Source organism: Gadus chalcogrammus, chromosome 12 (genome assembly GCF_026213295.1).
Source record: "Gadus chalcogrammus isolate NIFS_2021 chromosome 12, NIFS_Gcha_1.0, whole genome shotgun sequence".
Lineage (NCBI taxonomy): Eukaryota > Metazoa > Chordata > Actinopteri > Gadiformes > Gadidae > Gadus > Gadus chalcogrammus.
Window position 1 is genome coordinate 3,783,247 of NC_079423.1, and position 20,220 is coordinate 3,803,466.

A 20,220-nucleotide genomic window follows, 5' to 3' on the forward strand; every position below is an offset into this window, starting at 1 on the left:
ACAGACAGACAGACAGACAGACAGACAGACAGACAGACAGACATGAGACAGAGAAAGAAGAAGTTTGTAGGGGCCTATCCTTCATGAGTTTTGGGTACACTAAGATAAAACCACATAATGCAGACATTCATTTCAACAACAATCAATTTACATACGTTTTGATGTAAAAATGTTTCACTATTTGAGCAATGTTGGTTTATATTGCATGAAACACACACACACACACACACACACACAGACACACACACACACACACACACACACACACACACACACACACACACACACACACACACACACACACACACACACACACACACACACACACACACACACACACACACACACACACACACACACACACACACACACACACGCAAGGCTTTCAGTGATGTGTGAACTAGCTTATGCGTCACACTGACAACTTCACATCTGCCCAACAGAATCCATAAACCGACCACTTGGCTCCCTGTCACTCAGTCATCCCCACCTATGAGATGTTACAACACTGCCAAATGGGCACTAAAGTATATTAGGGCCTGCTCCACTCCTCCTAGATCATAACTTAATGGTTATTGTGGTTATAGAGCATAACTCAGGGGAGCTCATTGAGATCCTGACATCATTGTGATGTCACCGCCATGTACAGCTGACCAATTTTATTAATTACATTTTAAATTTTTATTTTTTTCCTCACAGATCATTTTTCCAATCATTTTCCGTCTTCTCCTGTAGAGATCAAACAAGCCCTGTTTCGTCTGAGGCTTACAAGGGCGGATGTGTTAATTCAGGCCAAACAATTAGCATAGCAGCTATGCTACGTCATGAGTCATCAAACGGTCACTTTTTCTGAGGATGAGGCTAGTGTTACTAAGCTAACCTGTGAGCTGGCTCGGGAGTCAAGGCAATAGATAGCCAGGGGGGGTTTTAAGATCTTTTGAGAAGGACCTTTACATTTGTGGATGTAAAGTTCAGAGGTTAATGAGTTGCACAATTTTACCTGTGGAAAGACTAGGTTTAGGTTTCATCTAAAAAAGTTTAGGTGAAGTTGAATAATAATCCTGTGATAGTGTGAGTGATTGTGTGTGTGTTTGCGTATGTTTAACCAATCTGATGTTAAAGTCGACTAGTAGCCTAAGAAACAGGTTTGCAGGATTTCACTGCAGTGGGGTTATTGTGTGTTTTGCTCAAACCAAGCGACCATTTGTTATTCTCCAACTGAAACACACATTGGCTCCATCACAAGATTTAAAGCAGGGAGGGATTATCAGGACCCAATAACCTTAAAATAGCCACCCAGAGGGTCGTGGCGAGGGAATTCCCTTGTTTGGATTGGAACTGTAATCATGTCAGGAGTGAGGAATCAGCCACAACTCGGTTCGATTCAGACCTCATACATCAAAATGTGAACAGACAATCCTTACCCACATAAATAGAAATACACACAAGCATACAGACATACACATACACACAAATTGGATTACTCAGATGTTCATGTGTGCGGTTGTTTGCGTCAAAAGCATTGTTAGTCAATCTAGCAAGAATGAACATTCATTCACCATACACACAAGCACACACAGACAGTCACACAAACACACACAGACACAGACACACACAGACACACACACACACACACACACACACACACACACACACACACACACACACACACACACACACACACACACACACACACACACACACACACACACACACACACACTATAAGAAACACACTCCAAGTTGAAGCAGTCTCAGTAAAAATGACTTCCCTTCACTACACTACACTACACTACACTACACTACACTACACTACACTACACTACACCACTATAATACAACCTACACAAAAGCACACTATACTGTACACTAGACTACTCTACACAAGTCCACATCCCAAAGCAATGTATGGCCTTTTCCTCTACAAAATGGCCGTGGGCACTGCAGACCACAGCCAACACAGGCCACAATTTGATTTGATTTGAACAGGTCAAGGCCAAAGCACTCCACATACCATGGCCCACGGCATGACACCTCCACCACGGCATGACACCTCCCCGTTGTACCACAAGCCACACCGACCGGTAGCCACACCCAGCTCTAGGCCACACATTGGGCCTTTATCACTTAAGAAAAAACAACAAAAGACAGCAGAGCCTAAGCAAGGGGTCATTATCCTGGATCAGGGGTCGGGGACCGTTTCCGTTGGCATAGCCATAGAAATGTGATAACTTGAAATTGATGTTTGAAAGTAAAAAGGACTATTTAGGCACGAAAGAATGATGCCATGTCATATTCCCTTTTTTGGCAGTTCATAATCAACTCTGATTGTAGATAATGGTATTATGGTGAATAGATGTTTTGGCATTTGACCTTGAAACGTGAGTTTGTGAGGTGACAATGTACCCTAGAAAGGCTTTTACAGTATAAAATATGTTGCGTATGATAAAATGTAAAAGTAGTAATATTATCTATCTTCAGCCTTGTTGTGGAGACGTACTTGTGCCAAGTACGGCTCCAGAGAACCATCGATTCCCGGACTCCGTTATGGATGAAGGTTGCGGTGAGGAGGTGTGGCAAAATCTGGCAGCCCTGAGGAGCCAGGAGAGGCTCTCCAGGGGCGGATTGAGGGCTAGAACTCATGCAGAGAGAGCGCCACCAAAACTCAAACACACAGGTGTGCATTTGCATGCATAAAGAAAGTGTGAGGCGAAACCCAAACCCACATGTCTAAACAGTAATAGGCCTTTTGTATTCAGGCTCAACACGGAAAGTGGGTTCTACAAGTTCTAAAATTAAAATTAATGAGAAACAAAAGACCGGGAGAAGTATTTGAATGGAGAAGAATAACTTCCTCAGCCATTAAACGCCACAAAAGTCTAGGGGAAGGAGGATAGCTGAGTCTCTGTCCCACGCTCGTTACCGGGCCTTTGATGTGGAGAAGGACGCCTCTTTATTGCTCAACCATTTCATCAAGTTATCCCCCATATTTATGGGGGCAGGAGGTTAGCGTCGTGGCAACAGTGTTCGCCTCTCAGCTGAAAATGACTAGGTTTGAATCCCAGTGTCCGCAAGCTAACCTGTAGCCATACTTGAGCAAGTCCATCATAAGAAAGTATACGTTATATGAGGTTATTAAAGGTTATAAAAACATCTGTTTCATGACTTAACAGTAGCATGTATGCAGAAGCCCACACAATATAACCATCATGTTCTCATCGCAGTGTATTGGATCTACCCCTATTGAAGGGTATTTCCAGAATTATAAATACAAAGAGCATGTATTATAGACCACACGCACACGCACACACACACACACACACACACACACACACACACACACACACACACACACACACACACACACACACAAGCATCATGTCTTTCAGTAAATCCTTTGCCCTGCTACTAAGATTAGTTGACAGTTTATCATGTGAACTACTTTTGGCTCCAACAATGGAAATATAATATGGCTTTGCTAAAGGTTACTGCATTCCCTGCATGTATAACACCAAACTAAAAATACTATTCTGAAACATTTAACCTCTGTGCGTTGAGGACTGAAGGGAGACAGAAGATGGTTATGTTCATACTCTAAAGATAATATCTGACCCATGACGGTTTTCTCTATTTAGATATTGTAACGGTTTTACTTTGAGAAGTGATCGGTCTCGTTTAGAAAGAGAATGCCGCCCTGCTGCCCTCTAGCGTTCATGGAGGATACAGCATGCTGTTACCCAGAAATATTGACTACTGTTCTTTACGTGGAATCATTGTTATTATCTGTTCTATGGTTCTCCATCGACACAGTTCCCTGCAGAATCACAAAAGAGCAAGTCTGTATTTGTACATTGTAGATTACTGTACACATACTGTCAGATCACAAGGTTAGAAGAAGTATGTACTTTCACACTTTAGCAACACCTTGCTAAAAAGGTTAATTTAATTGTTTTAATTGTAATTGTTATTTTTGTACTTTAGGCCTATATTCCTTTTTAACTAAGAGTTGCTCCTATCAGTTCCCTCTCAATGGTTCTATCGTTTCCAACTGCTTCTTTAGGGAGTATATTTGCTTTCCCTTCTGGGCGTAGGGTTATGCAGTGTTTAGTAAAATATGGGCCCATTGAGACTGTGTAATTGTGATAATGGTGCTGTATAAATAAACTGGACGTGAACAAACAGAGGCTGTAATTTGTCTCTGTCTGCCCCCTCGTCTACATGCAGGCATATAGGTCCCAGTTGGGCATTGCTTGTATCTCTCTTGGGGTGAAAAACACTTATTTTTACCTACATTATGGTGAAGAAGGTGTGAAGAAGGCCTGACAGGGGGAAAATTCCCGGTCATGACATTGCAAGCATTCCATACAGAGGCTCCTGTTGGCCTGGAAACTATTAATACTTTCAGGAACGAGCTCCCCCCCCCCCCCCCCCATGGCCCCCCAGGAGACGGACAACATCACCCTAAGGCCGGTCTTTAACCTGTAGCCTCCCAACATAACTTACATAACCAATTCAAAATGCATCTTTTATCAACTCCAAACATAGGATAACATAAAACTTCCTTCAACCAAGAGTTCCCAGAGAGAGAGAGACTTAAAGAGGGATAGGAATGTCATTTATAAATAAGACTGCCAAGTGCTTAGATTAGTTATTGCAAGACTTTGTAGTAAACAGCAAAAAGGTTGACCTGGTATTAAAAAGGATACATCGGGAAACAGGAGAGGGGAGGGGGGGTATTTTTACCGATGGACTGGTATGAATTACCGTGAGTGTGAGAGGTGGGGTGTGTTGTGGGATAGGGACGGGGTTGTGTAGTGTCTGTTGGTACATCCCCAACTGAAACTCCTTCAACTCCCGGTGGTCTGGTTTTCTGATTGGCCGGCGAATGGGATTGACAAAAGCTCATGGATAAGGTCTGGAAGTCCCCTGGTGACGGTAACAGGTGGTCTGCAAGCCTGCGTGTCAACACAGCGCAGATCTGAACCCAGATCACCTCTTCAGGGGTATTGAAAGTTGCTCGCTGCAAGTTGCTAGCTGATATCAAATCCATTTCAAGTCGATTTTGTTTGTACAGCCAGTCACACTCCACTATTTTCTAATTTGAGGGAGTACTGATTCTACGCAAAGTCTGGACCAATGACATCAATGGCCCAACTTTTGTGCAATATATTCTCAGAGAAGAAGTAGATGCTTGAGACCCACAACACAAAAATTAAGCAGTATGAAACAGTATGAAGCAGTACGACGTGATATTATAAAAAAAATAATCACACTTACAGTCTCAAAAGGCCTGACAGGCTGTCAATTTACCACACCCCCTAGCCCACAGCCCTCTAAAGGACACAGAAAAACCACCAAGATCAAGGGACGAAACCTTTAGAAGGGATCCCTCCTTCCAGGGGGACAGCGAAGCGCCCAATGGGCAGATATAATGCTAGCAGAGACGAGTTATCTCTGAATTAACCTGCTGCTAATGCAGTACAATGACATGAAAGATTATGCCTGGTGCATATGTCAAGTGAAGTACTCTGAAAGTGGGCCACGGGTATTTTTCTTAACACCGCCTGAGACAGGCCTCTGGTGAACCGTGAGTTCCCCAGAGTTTGTTGGGAAACTTCTGCACAACTCCTAACTCAAGAGATAATGTCCATCTAGTAACTGTGGGTTTCATTATCACAGAGAAAGCTCACCAGAACAATGGTATAGCACTAACAATTTGTACAAAATAAATTTTTTAGTAGGAAGATACAACTTTACGCTTACACAATTTGTCTGTCCCTAAATAATAAATTAAGTAACATTACCAAGCTTTGGTCAACCAGATCAACTATTATTTAATAAATGGCTATGAAACTGTTAGAAAACAAAGAGCAAATAAGTATTGATTTCCTGTGTGAACATGTACTAATCACGACAATTACACTCACAACCAAACACACATATTCAGTAATTACCAATGTCCATCTTGTTAGGAGTCAAATGCCTTGCTCTGAGACCCCTTGGTAGTATTGGCCAATATGAACTGAGAGTGGAAACAGCTACATTAAGGTCCGTAATCTACCTCTAGGACTGGTTAAGAGGCCTTATTCTAAATCTAGTCCATATTAAACCTGACCAGAAAAGGCATAAATGTGAGTTTATGAGAGGTTGAACCTTACCGAACTAAGGGCAGTGGGTTTCCCCCGACTCGACACTCCAGCTGAATGGGGCTTCCCTCTGACACCTCCTGGCTCTTCAGCTTCTGGGTGAAGACAGGTGGCGACAGGGCTCCGTTCTGGTTCTGACCCCCCCCAGAGGTCTGGTACCCCACAGGCTCAGCTGAGCCCGGGGGTCCCTGTTGCTCCATGCCTCCCCCGGCGGTGGAGGGTGGCTGGGGGGGCAGAGGGGGCTGAGGGGGCTGAGGGGGCTGGGGCAGGACAGAGACGGCACCCACCGGTGGCATCCGCTGGCTCCTCGGCGACAGGTATCCGCTGTCCGGGGAGGACGAGTCCTCCTCGCCCAGCGGTTGCTCGGGGCGACCGGGGGCGCCTTTGAACAGCGAGGACAGCTCCTCGATGAAGGACGCGGCTCGGCTGCAGAACTCCGTGGCCGAGGGCACGCGGTCGCTGAGCTCGAGGCCCTGGTGGAGCAGCCGGGGCCCATCCTGCTTGTACACCGGCGCGATGGACCTGTGGCACACAAACCTCTCTGCCGAGGGCTGAGGCGGCGTCTCACCGGAGGTAGGTGTTGTCATGCTGAAGAGCATATTCTGGCTGGCGGAGGCCATAGCAGAGGTATCCTGAAGGAAGGCTTTGGTCTGGTGGTCGGGGGGTGAGGTGGGTGTTGAAAACTTGGGCATGGAGGGGAGTGGGGGGACCGGGGGGGGCGAGGGGATGGAGGGGGGTGAGGGGATGGAGGGGGGAGAGAGGATGGAGGGGGGTGAGGGGATGGAGGGGGGAGGGGGGATGGAGGGGGGAGAGGGGAAGGAGGGAGGTGAGTGGAAGGAGTGTGAAGCATGGAGAACCGGCTCCTCTTGCGTGGGTTTGGGGGACGTTTCAGGCTCATCTCCGAAGGCCTCTCGGGCCAGATCCAGACTGAGGTTGATCTCATCCGCGCTGAGGAAGGCGGTCAGGTCGGCGAAGTCCCCGTCATCGGCGTCCAGCTGGCACGGAGGGTCCAGGTAGAGGTCCCCGTCGGAGGACGCCTCAGAAAACACGCCCCCGTCCAGGTCAGAAGCCCCGCCCCCTGCATGGTCCTTCTGCAGCAGAGATGGGAGGGGCTGAGTCCAACTCCCGTCCTGCATCCTGCAAAACAGACACGCCCTCAGTAAACAACAGTAAACACAAACGCACAGAAACAAAATCACGCACAGAAACCACACACACACCCAACTTTGTGTTGACAACATGTCAACACAGCCTCCCACAACAGGCAAATACAGACACACCCCTTGTAAACAACGTGTAGGCAAACACAAACACATCCTCATCCTAATCAACACACACAAAGGCACTCACTTACCACAGACTTACTCCAACAGTTCAACACAAACATAAAGCATTTGGGGTGTGTGTGTGGGTGTAAATAAAATAAAGCAAGAAAGAACAAAGACCATGGATCAAAAACCGAAAGACAGATAGTATTATGGATTGTATTTTTACATCCATTGCAGTGAAGGCTAGCTTTCCGCTTGAATTACAATCAAAACATCATCCCAACAACCAGGGGAACAACTTGGAACATACCAAGGTTATCAGATGGGGGGGATGGGGGGAGAAAGTAGGACGGTATGATTGACGATTATGTGTTCCTCCATTGGAAGTCACTGCCCTGTTGACTAAACTACTGTCTGGTGTCTATTCAGACTCATAGAGTTCATAACAACTTAGGCAACCGTCTGATGCTGTTGCAGCAACAACAGTGCAGCAGGTCTGGTCCACACTGGACTGTGTGTGTTGAGCAAGGGTCTAGGGCTATTGGCGCTTTCCCAATGCTGTCTGGACCTCTCATGCTTTCTTACTGTTTCCACTGTCACTGGTACTGCAGTAGGTTTTTCTTCAGAAGGTAATACATTTATGTGGTTAACACATGTTGTAAGCCCAAAGAGGTTATGATTTTGTCTTTGATAATTAGGATGATGGACATAATTAGCTCTCTGCTAGTATCATTTAAACACTGAGACGTTGAATGGTACTTTGTGATACTTTGTGACTGAGAGACCTCAGCCTAGTAGTACACATTGTACATGGGCCAGGCATCTACAATGTGTACTGGGGGGGGGGGGGGGGGGGGGGGAGTTTGTATGGGGGTTAAGATAGGAGGGTGAGTGTCACTGATGGCGTTGTGCTCAGCAGCTGTTGTTATTTTTAATCCCGCGGGGTACGTTTCAGCGAACGGCAGTCAGACGCCACAGAAGAGCGAGATGCAGTGGGGAATTATGGCTACAATGGAGGCACAATGGATGGACTGACAGGTTTATACATCTCCTAAAGGTGAACCAGGTGAAGAGTAGTATGCGGTGATACAATGTGAATGCGGAACCCTTTCAATAGTAACATTGACTGAATGAGTGGTGGCCGGACTGTTGGTCTCCCAGCAAACTAAGCCCAACAGTCAGTCAGGCTCATCTTCTATTTTTGATCACACACATAAACTGTAATGAATTGAATGTGCATTTGATAACAATCTGTGAATGTATATTTTAGATTTTAATTCACCAATAAAGCTAACAAAAACAGCTGAAAATTAAATAAAATGTTTGCCTTTCAAAAAATAGAATTCTGAAAAATAAGTCCAACATAACATAAATGCTGTAATATTTTTAAATTGCACATCATAAATTATAAGTGAATACAGGTTTGGTCTAAAATCCCCTAGCAAACTAACCACCTACCAAAAACATGTCTGTCAAAGTATATGAAAGAAAGTACAGAGCAACTCACCTAAAGGTGGGAGATGTATCTAACCGCTTCCACCTGATGTCGTTTTTCCAGGATTGTTCTTTTTTTATTACTTCTTATTTTATTTGATGGTGGTGCTGGTGCTGGTGTTAGCCGGGGCGGAGAGGACAGATAGCGGAAGGTCCGGACGTTGGACTGCGTGGTCTGGTCGGTGGCCTGCCGACCCATCTGTCCCTGGGCCGATGGCTCGCTGTGTGGGGCTATATTTGGGCCAAGCTCAGGTTTCACAGAGAGTCACACTTCGATGGAGAGAGAGAGAGGGAGGGTGAGGGAGGGAACGAGAGAGGGAGGGAGGAAGGGAGGGAGGGAGGGAGGGAGGGAGGGAGGGAGGGAAAAGGTAGCATATGGGGATTAGGCCACTTGTGTAATATCTCAGTGTGTGTGCATGTGTTTGTGTGTGGGTGTATGCGTATTTGTTTGCGTGTACTTTTTGGATTGTGTTTGTGTGAGTTGGTGGGTGAATGCACCTGTGTGTGTTTGTATGTGTGTGTGTGTTTATATGTTTATGAGAGTGAATGGGTATGTTTTTGTGAATGAATGTGTTTTTTGTGTCAATGCATCTGTTATGTTTTCTGAATGTGTGTGTGTCAGGTTCATTAAAGTCTACACCATGATTTTCCAAACATCAACATCCCTGTGTGTAAATGGACACATGTCAAGCCCGCTACGCGATTACATGATCCAATTGTAGGTCATGCAATATTCAGCTACTTGCTAATGTGATAATTGGACGAGACAGTAGTGACTAGTACTGGCTGATGGCCCAGCTAGCCCAGAATTTCGGCTATTTTTTTATTTTGATATATATATATTTTTTTTTCTTAAACACAAAACAAAATAAGACAACAAACAAAACGATACCAAACCTTGTATACATACATCATAAGATAACAAAACTCACAGGACATTACAAAACCATACACAGTACAACACGGGCGGGGGGGGGGGGGGGGTGCAGATCCATAATATTCAATACATTCATTTAATTGCGCAGTTCTCAAATACAGTATTATAAAGATCCAGGACCTTCATCACCAAGGATGATCATTGAGGACCGAGGTTGCACGTTCCATTGACAGGAGATCCATAAAGTCTTTTAACCAATTAACACAGTGCTGAAGCAATTGGGTTTTTGTACTTTCCAATTCATCGTAATGATTCATTTAACTGAGGCTGAAGGCTGAAGCTATGATGAGTTGCGTAAGAGTTGCCTAAAAGGCAAATTAGTTGGCAGAGTGGTATTTCCCTTTCAGAATAGAAGACAAGTTACAGATCATCTTTCCAAAAACCCTTTACTGAGGGGCAATGCCACATTAGATGTATCAATGTTCCTGCCTCTCCACAACCACGCCAACAAAAATGGGGGAGTGAATTTCGGCTGTTCAAACACAGATCATGGTATCGAGTGGGGAAGGTGACTTTACTTGGCGGGGAGCATGTTCTCACTTTAGCTCTTTGACAGGAGGTCCTGACCTCAGGGTTAGCGCTGAGCTGCTATCGGCATTCACCCTATGCTAACCTGCGGACACCAACGGCAACCATCCGGATCAAGTACTAACACTAAAGTATTCAAAAGGTTGATTCCTATCCTCTCGACAATGATAAGGGTTTAGAAGACTCTATTTAAATTGCATCACATTGTGTTATGGCTGTTACAGTATGTTATTAAATGTCAGTTGTTGTGGTATTTACATTCACATATGAAGCATTAATCCAGTGACGTACAAGTGAGGCTGAGAATGAATCATAATCAACTGCAATCACATACAGGGAATGGGTTAACCTAGCGATTGTTAGTGCTTGCACTTGGTTCTATCAACATCCTTACTGTACCGACAGCAATTTATTGATTCACCTATTTCTGACAAATTTACTTATTGTAAGTCGCTTTGGATAAAAGCGTCTGCCAAATGCACTAAATGTCGAAATGTGATATTTGTTAAGACTCAAGATACAGAGATAGCTCAACATTATGAATTCAACATTAGTGCTAAGAACAACAAAGTGCAATGGTCAGTCAATTTGATGTTAATAACTATAGTGGCCGGCCAGCGGTTGAGAGGTGCACAGATGAGCTGACTCTCACTGCCACACTTAGTCTATTTATGGCCTCCTATCACTCTCTCACTGCTATTCTGGCGCTGCAGTTATCTACTGATACAGATAAATACCGGAGACTCACACACAGCAACAGCACACATAGAGACATACACAGACACACACATAGAGACAGACAGACATGTGCTCGTGCAGACAAGCAGACACAAGCACACGCACACAAACACGCACGCACGCACACACACACACACACACACACACACACACACACACACACACACACACACACACACACACACACACACACACACACACACACACACACACACATACACACATACAAACATGCATGCTTAAAGACACGTGCATGCACTCACTCACACAGATTCATGTACACTTCTAGTGATCCTGTTATGGCAAGTAGGTTGCAATAACATTATTTAGACATAAGTGATGTGTCCCTTATGACTTAATATCACAATACAAATAAAAATAGTATCACAATAATATAAATAGTTGTTATTTGTCTAATCCTCTGGGACTTGAATATTATGCATTTCGTAACTCATTTAATATAGCGGAATGAGTCGAATACCGTCGTAGTGGTTTATACGCTCTGGCGTCCTGGTTATGTTTGTCTGTTCTTCTTTCCGTTTCTCTGCAGCCATTGGTCGAGGGGTAAAGATGGCGCTGTCCGCGGAATTGTGAAAACAAAGTGTCCAATCAAGATGAACATCTTTCGTATTTAGTTCGCAGGCTAGATTTAGCTCATTCAAATCCCCTCTATTCTGTCTTCAGTTGTATTTTGGTCGTGGTAAGATACGGATTTCTCCTGGTTTTCTAGCTGAGTTAGCAGTGTGTGGACGTTAGCATGAAAGTAGGCAGGGCTGTCAGATTGAGGTTTATCAACCTAAACTTTTGATTAAATGGCGTTTATGTAAGTTAATAGAGCTTCAGAATTTACGCGCTTAAGTTTCAAGGTTTTCTGACAGATTCAAGGTATGTTGACCAACTATGCGGTAAAATATAAGTAGTTCCTGTGTTATTAAGAGCTCTATATTATACAGTAGTCTGCATGACGCAAAAATACTGTCAGGTCCTTATAAGCTCGCTTATTACCGACTATTCAATGGAGCAATATACTGATTGGCTACCGTGGATTATAACACATAGACCGGCAAGATAGTAAACAATGCTGAAGCAAAAATATACGGTTGTATGCTATATGTGGTTGTTAGATTGTCTCATGTAAAATGCACATTTCCTTTAGAATTCCCAGCCGGAACGATGCCTGCGTTTCGGCAAGTTGGGGAAAAGCAGCTCCCCAACCCCGTGCTTTGCATGGCATGGTCCCCCAAAAGAGATCTCATCGCCCTCGCCAACACATCTGGAGAAGTAGGTCTTATGTCTAGTTCTCTAGAAAGAATGTCATCGTTGTTAGTAGTTTAATAAATGTCTTCTCTCTAGCTTTTGTTACATCGGCTGGCCAACTTCCACAGAGTGTGGAGCCTCCCAGCCACAGAGCACACAGGAAAGGAGATCACTGCTCTGGCCTGGAGGCCCGATGGCAAGAGTAAGGAACTTGGATTCAGTTTAAAGATTTCTAAGTAATGTAGCAATTTATTTCCATCTATTTATCATGTTTATTCATCATAAATGGCAGTTCATAGGATCAACCAGAAGCACATCGAGGAATTCCTCACATTTGTTCACACATGCATTGCAGGCACACAATTTATCCACACCTCATCAACCACACAATTCTACAACCAGCTGGTTAGAACCCTGATCAGTAGGCAGATCCAATCTGCCCTTACCAAACCACCTGTTCTCACTCCCTGCCCTACTGCCGTGTAACCTCACTGTCACTATGGCCCCTCTGTCCCACAGTCCTGGCCTTTGCCCTGGGGGACACCAAGCAGGTTGTCCTGTGTGATGTGGAGAAGGCAGAGATTCTCCACCTGTTCACCGTTGAGAATGCCGTTTCCTGCATGACCTGGATGGAGGTGGTCGAGGAGAGCAGGTAGTCACCACAAGCCTCCATTAATAGACCATAGATATATACGTAGGTTGTTATTTACACTAACATCTGGCCCATGTCTTCCAGTGTCCTCAGTTCCTTCTACAACTCTGAAGATGAATCCAAACTTTTTCTTCCAAAATTACCAGCACTTCCAAAAAGGTAATTGGAGATCAAACTACAAATACATAAATTGTATTAATTCTTGTCAGTATGAGTATTCACCACCAAGATAAGAGCACCTTGTATACCAAATACACTAAAACATACTTTTGCTCCACTTCCCCATCCCAGTTACAGTACAACATCAAATATATTCAGGTATGAAAAAGGTTAATGCTTTCACAACACAAGTTATATCAGTTTCAATCAATCAAATGGGAGATATTCCCGCATCATAACTGTATGTCATTTTGGATTAATCTATTTTAGCGAGGAGAAATCTGATGAGATCATGAACCTGCTGGGTGACGTCAGGTACGTTGTGGCAAAACTTCTGGTTAATCCAAATTAAACGTTGTTAATAGGGTATTAGTGCAAAACCGGCAGTTTAATGTGTTCTTATAACATTCTCCTAAACAATTGGACTACAAACCAAACCAACAGCTTGAACTTGAATATCACCTACTCAGTTGGACTGATGTTGAACTTCCTACCCCCCTTCCCCCTACTCCTTTGCAGACTCAACATCCTGGTGGTGGGCGGAGCCTCTGGCTGCGTGGAGCTCTATGCTTACGGAATGTACCGGATCGCAACGCTCGACAAGGTGAGGGATCTCTACCTTCATTCTGATTTGGTACCTCCCATTTCCTCTTGTGGGCCTCTGGGTCTGTCTCACACTGCTGCTGTGTTCAGGTCCCCGGAAGCTGCCGCAGCCTCAGTCTTTCCACAGACCTCAAGTCCCTGTCGGTCATCACGGAGGTCCGGTCCGTGGACAACAACCCAGAGATCTGCTATGTCCAGGTGGTGTAAAAGCTCCTCCTGCAGTTAAAATGACATCCCATAATATAATATCACATCACATAATAATGTATTGATCCCCAAGTAGAAAGGAAGGAGAGTATCGGCTATGGAAGAACAGAAAAGAGACGTTAAATATATTGCTGAAAAAAGACTAATATAAATAAAATAAACACAGAGCATACAATGCATACAAGATATTATAGTAGTCTTTGTTTATAATGCAGTACAATAATGCAAATGTTTTATTGTGGTATTTAATCACTCTAATGTAGATTTATTTATGTAGAATGATTAATCTAGTGCACGTAATAGCAGTGATAATCAGTCATAATTCTCAGTGATAAGGCTGGGCACACATTGACCATGTCTTGTTTGTGTGTGTGTGCGTGTTCTTATGCTCGATCAGCTGGACACGGGGCTGCTGTCGGACTGTCTGCCCGAGGTTACCAGGATGGCCAGGAAGTTCAGCCACATCTCCACGCTGCTGCAGTACCTGCGTCTCTCCCTCACCTGCATGTGTGAGGCCTGGGAGGAGATCCTCATGCAGATGGACCTGCGCCTCACCAAGTTTGTTCAGGTGGACAACACGTCTTTAACGTTACGTTTCTTGAGTTTCAATGAACTGCAGTGTAGATGGAAAGCAAATGTTTACGTTGACCTGCTTACTGAACCCTATGAGTGTGTTGTTTGCTTCTTTGTAGGAGAAGAACACCAACACACAGGTGCAGGATGAGTTCCTAGAGCTGTTACTGTGGGGGCAGTCCAGGTGAGAATCATGACCTTTGTAATCATTCATTATTTCTTCATTATCTCAGATTAGTTTTTATCCCTTGTTATCTTTGATTCATGAGTTCCGAATTATATTGATTTATATGTTGTCATTAGCTCTGAATTATTTTCACAACCACCTTTTGATTAATGATTCCCTCATACAGCTTTGATGTGCAATCTCATCTGTCAATATTTTAGGATGCAGTACCTATAATTTCCTGTAGAGGACAGCAGTTGCTGTTATGTGTTTTGATCAAAAAAATTATCGTGGGTACAACTGTGGTACAAACGCTCAAAAATCGAAGTTGCTGCATGCAATTTCACTAGGTAAAAAATGTTGACCGGATTTAGATTAAAATCTAACTTTTTTTAGATTAGCTCTTTTTAAACCCACAAAAAATTTCAGTTTCTAGGGTCCTGGCGTGACCCATGAGGTAGGTGTGACTTGGCCCCTTTTGTGCCCTGCTTTTCAGCCAGCCAGTTACGTTTGTGTGTCTTTAGCCTCAATATACATATTCAAACTGTATTTGTGTGCAGCCCTGAATTACAGGCCCTGCTTATGAACCAGCTCACAGTCAAGGTAAGAGAGAGGTGTGAATGCATGCATGTACAATGCACACCATATACATAATGTTTATAAATCCAGCCCAGTACAGTACTTTATATCAGTAGATAATATCTATTACCTGGTCTGGTGATTGTCAAACTAGGGTCTGAAGAAGCTTGGCCAGTCCATAGAGTCCTCCTATAGCAGCATACAGAAGCTGGTCATCAGCCACCTGCAGAGGTAATTGTCTCTCACTACAGCAGTTCATCTACCTTATGATTGTCCATTGTACACCTATTGCCTTCCTTATCATCTTTCTCAAGAAAGGGTTTGAGGGGATCTTTCCTTCTCCTTAGAGGCCAGGGGTTAGTGGTTTGTAGTATAATGTAGCCAGTGAAGCCCTGTGAGACTAGCTGTGATTTAAGGGGCTGTACAAATACAATTAACTGGTAAACATTGCACTTGGATGAATTATTTACTCTCTATCTCTAGTGGTTCTGAGGCTCTGCTGTACCACCTCAGTGAGGTCAGAGGGATGTGTCTGTGGAAACACAAGTTTGAGCCCCTGGGTCTTAATGCAGCTGCTATAGAAGGTACCGAACACATCACCACTAGAACCATAACAACAAGTAGAATCACTACTAGAAACAAATACTACAGTACTGTATACTTGGCTTTCGCACATCCGCTAGCAAACTTATCACGGCCAGCCAACAACCATAAAGAACTTGAGTAGAAGCAAAACCATTAATAAAATCATTAGATATCTTAATGTCACATTGATCTGAATGGGTTTTCCTTCTTCCGGTTTTTAGATGCCATCACTGCTGTGGGCTCCTTCTCTCTGAAAGCTAATGAACTGCTCCAGTGAGTTGCATTGATTTCTCCATTTAGAGTGTCCATGTACATATTTATTCTGTTGTAACCAAGTTTGTTTCTCCACACAGAGTGATTGACAAAAGTATGAAGAACTTCAAGGCCTTCTTTCGCTGGCTGTATGTGGGTAAGAGTCTAAATGGTTTTATTGTTATCTATGATAATGGGGTTAAGTGTGTCCAAATAGCATGTCTAAATCACATTCATCTTCCACATTAAAGGTAGACGGGATAGTAGAGAGAATCATCCAGGATATTCTTCATTGCACAGAACGAAGCATAAAAATATCTTGCATATAACTCCCCTCGATTTGAATCCGTGCACGTTGCATCTCTTCAATGGCTGTGAGGCGGGGTGTGCACTCACAGGCGTGTGGTTGCGTTGTCCTTATTTCCCTGCAGCGATGCTGAGGATGTGTGAGGAGCACGTTCCCCCGGAGCTCAACAAGGTGAGAACCGATCTGCTCCCCGTCTACAACATTGAACACAGAACCAGATCTCTTATGCCTTGTTGTACATTTGAACTCTCTTAGATGACACAGAAGGACATCTCGTTCGTGGCCGACTTCCTCTCTGAGCATTTCAGCGAGGTGAGAGTAACCACATGGCCCTGTGATATGTGACATTGTGTTCTTGAAATTGTGATGGGATATCCCTGGAATCAGTGACATAATCTATTTGTAACTGTTTACAAATTAGTACTGATTATGAAGTATTGCGTTATTTGACAGAATGAAGAGCTTTTCGACCGCAAAGGGAAGTACTTTAACGTGGAGCGAGTGGGCCAGGTAAGGATCCTCTTGGCTTTTCTTTGGGGCGCTCATGGTGTTGGAGCTACTAGGGCCAGTGTCTTACTATAAGGTTTGTCTCGTACAGTATCTTAAAGACGAAGACGATGACCTAGTGTCTCCGCCCAACACCAAAGGAAACCAGTGGCTCAAGTTCCTACAGGAGAGCAGCCACCTGAAAGGTACCCTGGGAGATGAGGTTCATAAAACATGATTCATAAAACATGAACTTCTCATAGCCCTTTTCCACCAAATCTGCTCTGTTTCTTGAACCGGTTCTGTTCTGGATTCTTGGAACCTTGATGCTATCTAGAAAATTCAGCCATCTGGTTCCACCAGTCTTGAGCAGGACCATTGTAATCAAGGATGTGTCAGTGCACACCTGAAGTAAACAGTTATAGCACACTCTTTTTTCCATCCTCTATTTTGATACGCCTTGCACTTCAGGTCTGAGAAAACCTTCTATTTTTTGGTTCCAGTCGGGAGCTAACTTTTCGGGTTATAATTCCAATTAAATTATTGAGGATACGGTAAATGATGCTCCAAATGGTTCAGAATTGTTTGCGTGAACCGGAACGGAACCCGTTCCATGTTGGTGGAAAAGAGGTATCATTGGTGTCTTTGGTCTTGGTGTGTACCCCCCCCGCTCAAAGTGTGTGTGTGTGTGTGTGTGTGTGTGTGTGTGTGTGTGTGTGTGTGTGTGTGTGTGTGTGTGTGTGTGTGTGTGTGTGTGTGTGTGTGTGTGTGTGTGTGTGTGTGTGTGTGTGTAGAGAGTCCCCTGCTGTTCCCCTCCTACCCCAACAAGTCTCTCCACTTCGTCAAGAGGATGATGGAGGGGGTGATCGAAGGCTGCCTGCAGAACCCAGCGGTAAGATCTAAAAGCCCCTGTGTTTTAAAAGGGCATTTCCTATTTGCTGTATGAATAAAGAATGATGCCATTATGTATGGCACCAGTACAGGTTGGCTAATACAGTCAGTCGGTTACAACAATGTCCTATAAGGTTATATATGAACTGTTGTCTACATTCCACGTTAACTGTATTTGTCGCAGGAAGTCATTGGGAAATCGGTGAAACAGGCCATCTTCATGCCCCTCTACACAGTTCCAGAGAGGTGTGTCATATCATTTTTATAAAAAGATGTCGGTACGACATGTGCTATTGTTTACATTATCTGAACGAATGATTGTTACTTTTTGCCTCTCTGCAGCTCTGAGAACACTCCGCGACTCTTTGAACTTCCATCACAGTACGTAGCAGCACCTGGCCATGTCATGTGATCTCACTATGGACAATTTTGTTGGGAGGCGTGCACTAACGTTTGTTTGTCAACAGGTGGAACGACAAGAAGGCCAACATGCACTACGTGGTGTTCACCATGCCGGAGGGTTCCCCCTCTAAGCTCTACATGCTGAGGAGGGCTACAGACCCCTACAGGTAGCATGCAGATGCTGTCTGTGTGGACGGCATGTCTCCCATTCCCTATGTACACAAGCATGTGTGTGTCTGTTTCTTTCTTTCCGTTTGTTTGTATAACTATCTCTGTATCTGAACATAAATTGGTTTAGCTTTTCTATTTATTGTTCTTAGTCCCTCTGTATCTGTCAAGTCGTTATCTGCGTATATAACTGTCAGTCTGTATCTGTGTAACGGTTTGTCTCTATATACGTCACTCCCAAAAGACCCGTGGCCAACAGCGTGGTGTCTGTGGACCTCGGTAACATCCTCAGTGCGGGCCTTCAACACAACGGAGGACCAGCCGACGCCCAGTTAGTTCGCCCCTCTCTCCTTCATCAAGCATACGTCTATAAACACAGATTCACAAGGAAACACTTTCTCTCTCTCAACTCTAAATACAAGCTTCGTCCTCTTCAGGCCTGACTGTGTGTACAGCTGCCTGGATGCCCGTTTCTATGACGACGAGATGCTGACCGTGGTCCTGTGTGCACCAGAGGGGGAGGAAGACAGGGGGCGTGTCTTGGCTCAACTTCCTCTTGGCTCTGCCCACAGCTGTCAGAACGAGTTCAACTGGGACCCTGCTCTCAGGTGTGTGTGTGGGTGTGCATGTAAGAGCAAATGTTGGCATTGTGGGATCAATCATAGCACAGCTAAAGTTTTTAACAATGGACAGGGCGTAGCCATGGAGTTTGGGCGTAACCATGGAGACTGGACTGAACCATGGTGACATGTAACATGTAACCATGTTTCCTGTACCGCCAGGCTGGACCAGCAGAGCGGATCTGTTCCAAGCCAGGCTCTGGTTCTGGAGAACCAGTGGAGGATCCTGGAGAACATGAAGGCCCAGTTTGTGGCCGTCAACGGGATCCGCAAGGTGGCCTGTGTGGTAAGTTTGAAGAAAACACCCTCGTCTCTCAATTTAAACGGGGCTTGTTAGTCTAGTAGGCTAGGGTGTTTGACTGAATGTCTGCAACTTAGATACCTGTAGGCATCCTTGAGCATGAGGCCTTGCTCCTGTTTGCTCCTTAATGACATGCATCTAAAAGTTCCCTGTAAGTTGCTTATGATACAAGTGATATACATGACTAAGAAGTAAATAATAAAGGACTCCTAGAGTATCTCACATCTTTCTCTAGCATCAGGTTCAGTTCAACATGTCTGGTTTGCCGTTTTAAAAAGAAAGTAGGAGTATTTGTTGTAGAAGTATTGACGGCAAATAAAGGGAGTAGACCAGGTGAAGAAGGGGTTCTGGGTCAACGGTTGGGAAAAGCTGAGTCCTGGCAACTGTTCATGTCAGATGTTGCCGTTGGTGTAGCTAAAATCCTTTGAGATGGAAACTTAAAATGGAACCGTGACCTGTAGCTCTTCCTCTCCTCCTCCAGCTGAGTGCCAACCTGAGGCACGTGAGGATGTTCGAGATGGATGTTGAGGATGAAGAGGACGAGGAAGGAGGGGACTCCCAGAAGGCCAGCGCTGACCAGGACGTGCTGGAGGCGTCCATGAATAGCCAGGGGGACAGGGAAGACGACGGGGATGGGAGAGGTCCGGACAGTGGGCCTGAGAGTGGAGCAGAGGCCAAAGAGCCAATGGAGGATGTGGAGACACACCTGGAGTCACAGGAGGAGCTGGAGCTGGTTTAGGATTTATCTGAATTCGATTTTGTAAATCAGGTGCCTTTTTTTTGATGCTCCTTGTTCCCATTCAGTCCGAGAATGTTGTTTTAATGTAAAGGGAATACCATTATGTAATAAATGTATTGTAAGAATGTTTGCAATTTGCTTGTCATATATATATTCTATTTAT

At 44.4% G+C, this 20,220-nt stretch overlaps 2 protein-coding genes across 4 annotated transcripts in view; one reads left to right on the plus strand and one right to left on the minus strand.

Moving 5' to 3' along the window:
- palld (palladin, cytoskeletal associated protein) overlaps positions 1 to 9,131 on the minus strand; it is a 42,969-nt gene extending 33,838 nt beyond the window's left edge. Inside the window, exons 1-3 of one of the 2 annotated variants that reach the window (XM_056603499.1) lie at positions 8,921 to 9,131; positions 6,995 to 7,282; positions 6,158 to 6,877 (exon numbers count right to left, since the gene is read on the minus strand). In XM_056603499.1, the coding sequence (XP_056459474.1) occupies positions 6,158 to 6,877; positions 6,995 to 7,281 (1,007 nt within the window). In that variant the 5' untranslated portion in view covers position 7,282; positions 8,921 to 9,131. Of the gene's footprint in view, positions 1 to 6,157; positions 6,878 to 6,994; positions 7,283 to 8,920 lie in introns of those variants that run through there. The other variant, XM_056603498.1, reaches the window with a different exon arrangement.
- A 2,506-nt stretch (positions 9,132 to 11,637) lies between these two features.
- On the plus strand, positions 11,638 to 20,189 carry anapc4 (anaphase promoting complex subunit 4). Of its 2 annotated transcripts, none has more exons than XM_056603501.1 (28): positions 11,638 to 11,995; positions 12,267 to 12,391; positions 12,464 to 12,569; positions 12,887 to 13,019; positions 13,104 to 13,178; positions 13,311 to 13,337; positions 13,449 to 13,493; positions 13,698 to 13,782; positions 13,872 to 13,979; positions 14,386 to 14,556; positions 14,681 to 14,745; positions 15,288 to 15,330; positions 15,461 to 15,537; positions 15,790 to 15,890; positions 16,113 to 16,164; positions 16,245 to 16,300; positions 16,575 to 16,621; positions 16,706 to 16,762; positions 16,904 to 16,960; positions 17,049 to 17,142; positions 17,731 to 17,828; positions 18,012 to 18,073; positions 18,170 to 18,208; positions 18,295 to 18,396; positions 18,642 to 18,728; positions 18,835 to 19,005; positions 19,180 to 19,303; positions 19,800 to 20,189. In XM_056603501.1, the coding sequence occupies exons 2-28, from the start codon at positions 12,284 to 12,286 to the stop codon at positions 20,055 to 20,057; spliced, it is 2,448 nt and encodes an 815-aa protein (XP_056459476.1). In that variant the 5' UTR covers positions 11,638 to 11,995; positions 12,267 to 12,283; the 3' UTR covers positions 20,058 to 20,189. The 2 variants fall into 2 exon arrangements, with proteins under 2 accessions (XP_056459476.1, XP_056459475.1); XM_056603500.1 differs by having other exon boundaries at positions 11,638 to 11,810.
- The last annotated feature ends 31 nt before the right edge of the window (positions 20,190 to 20,220 follow it).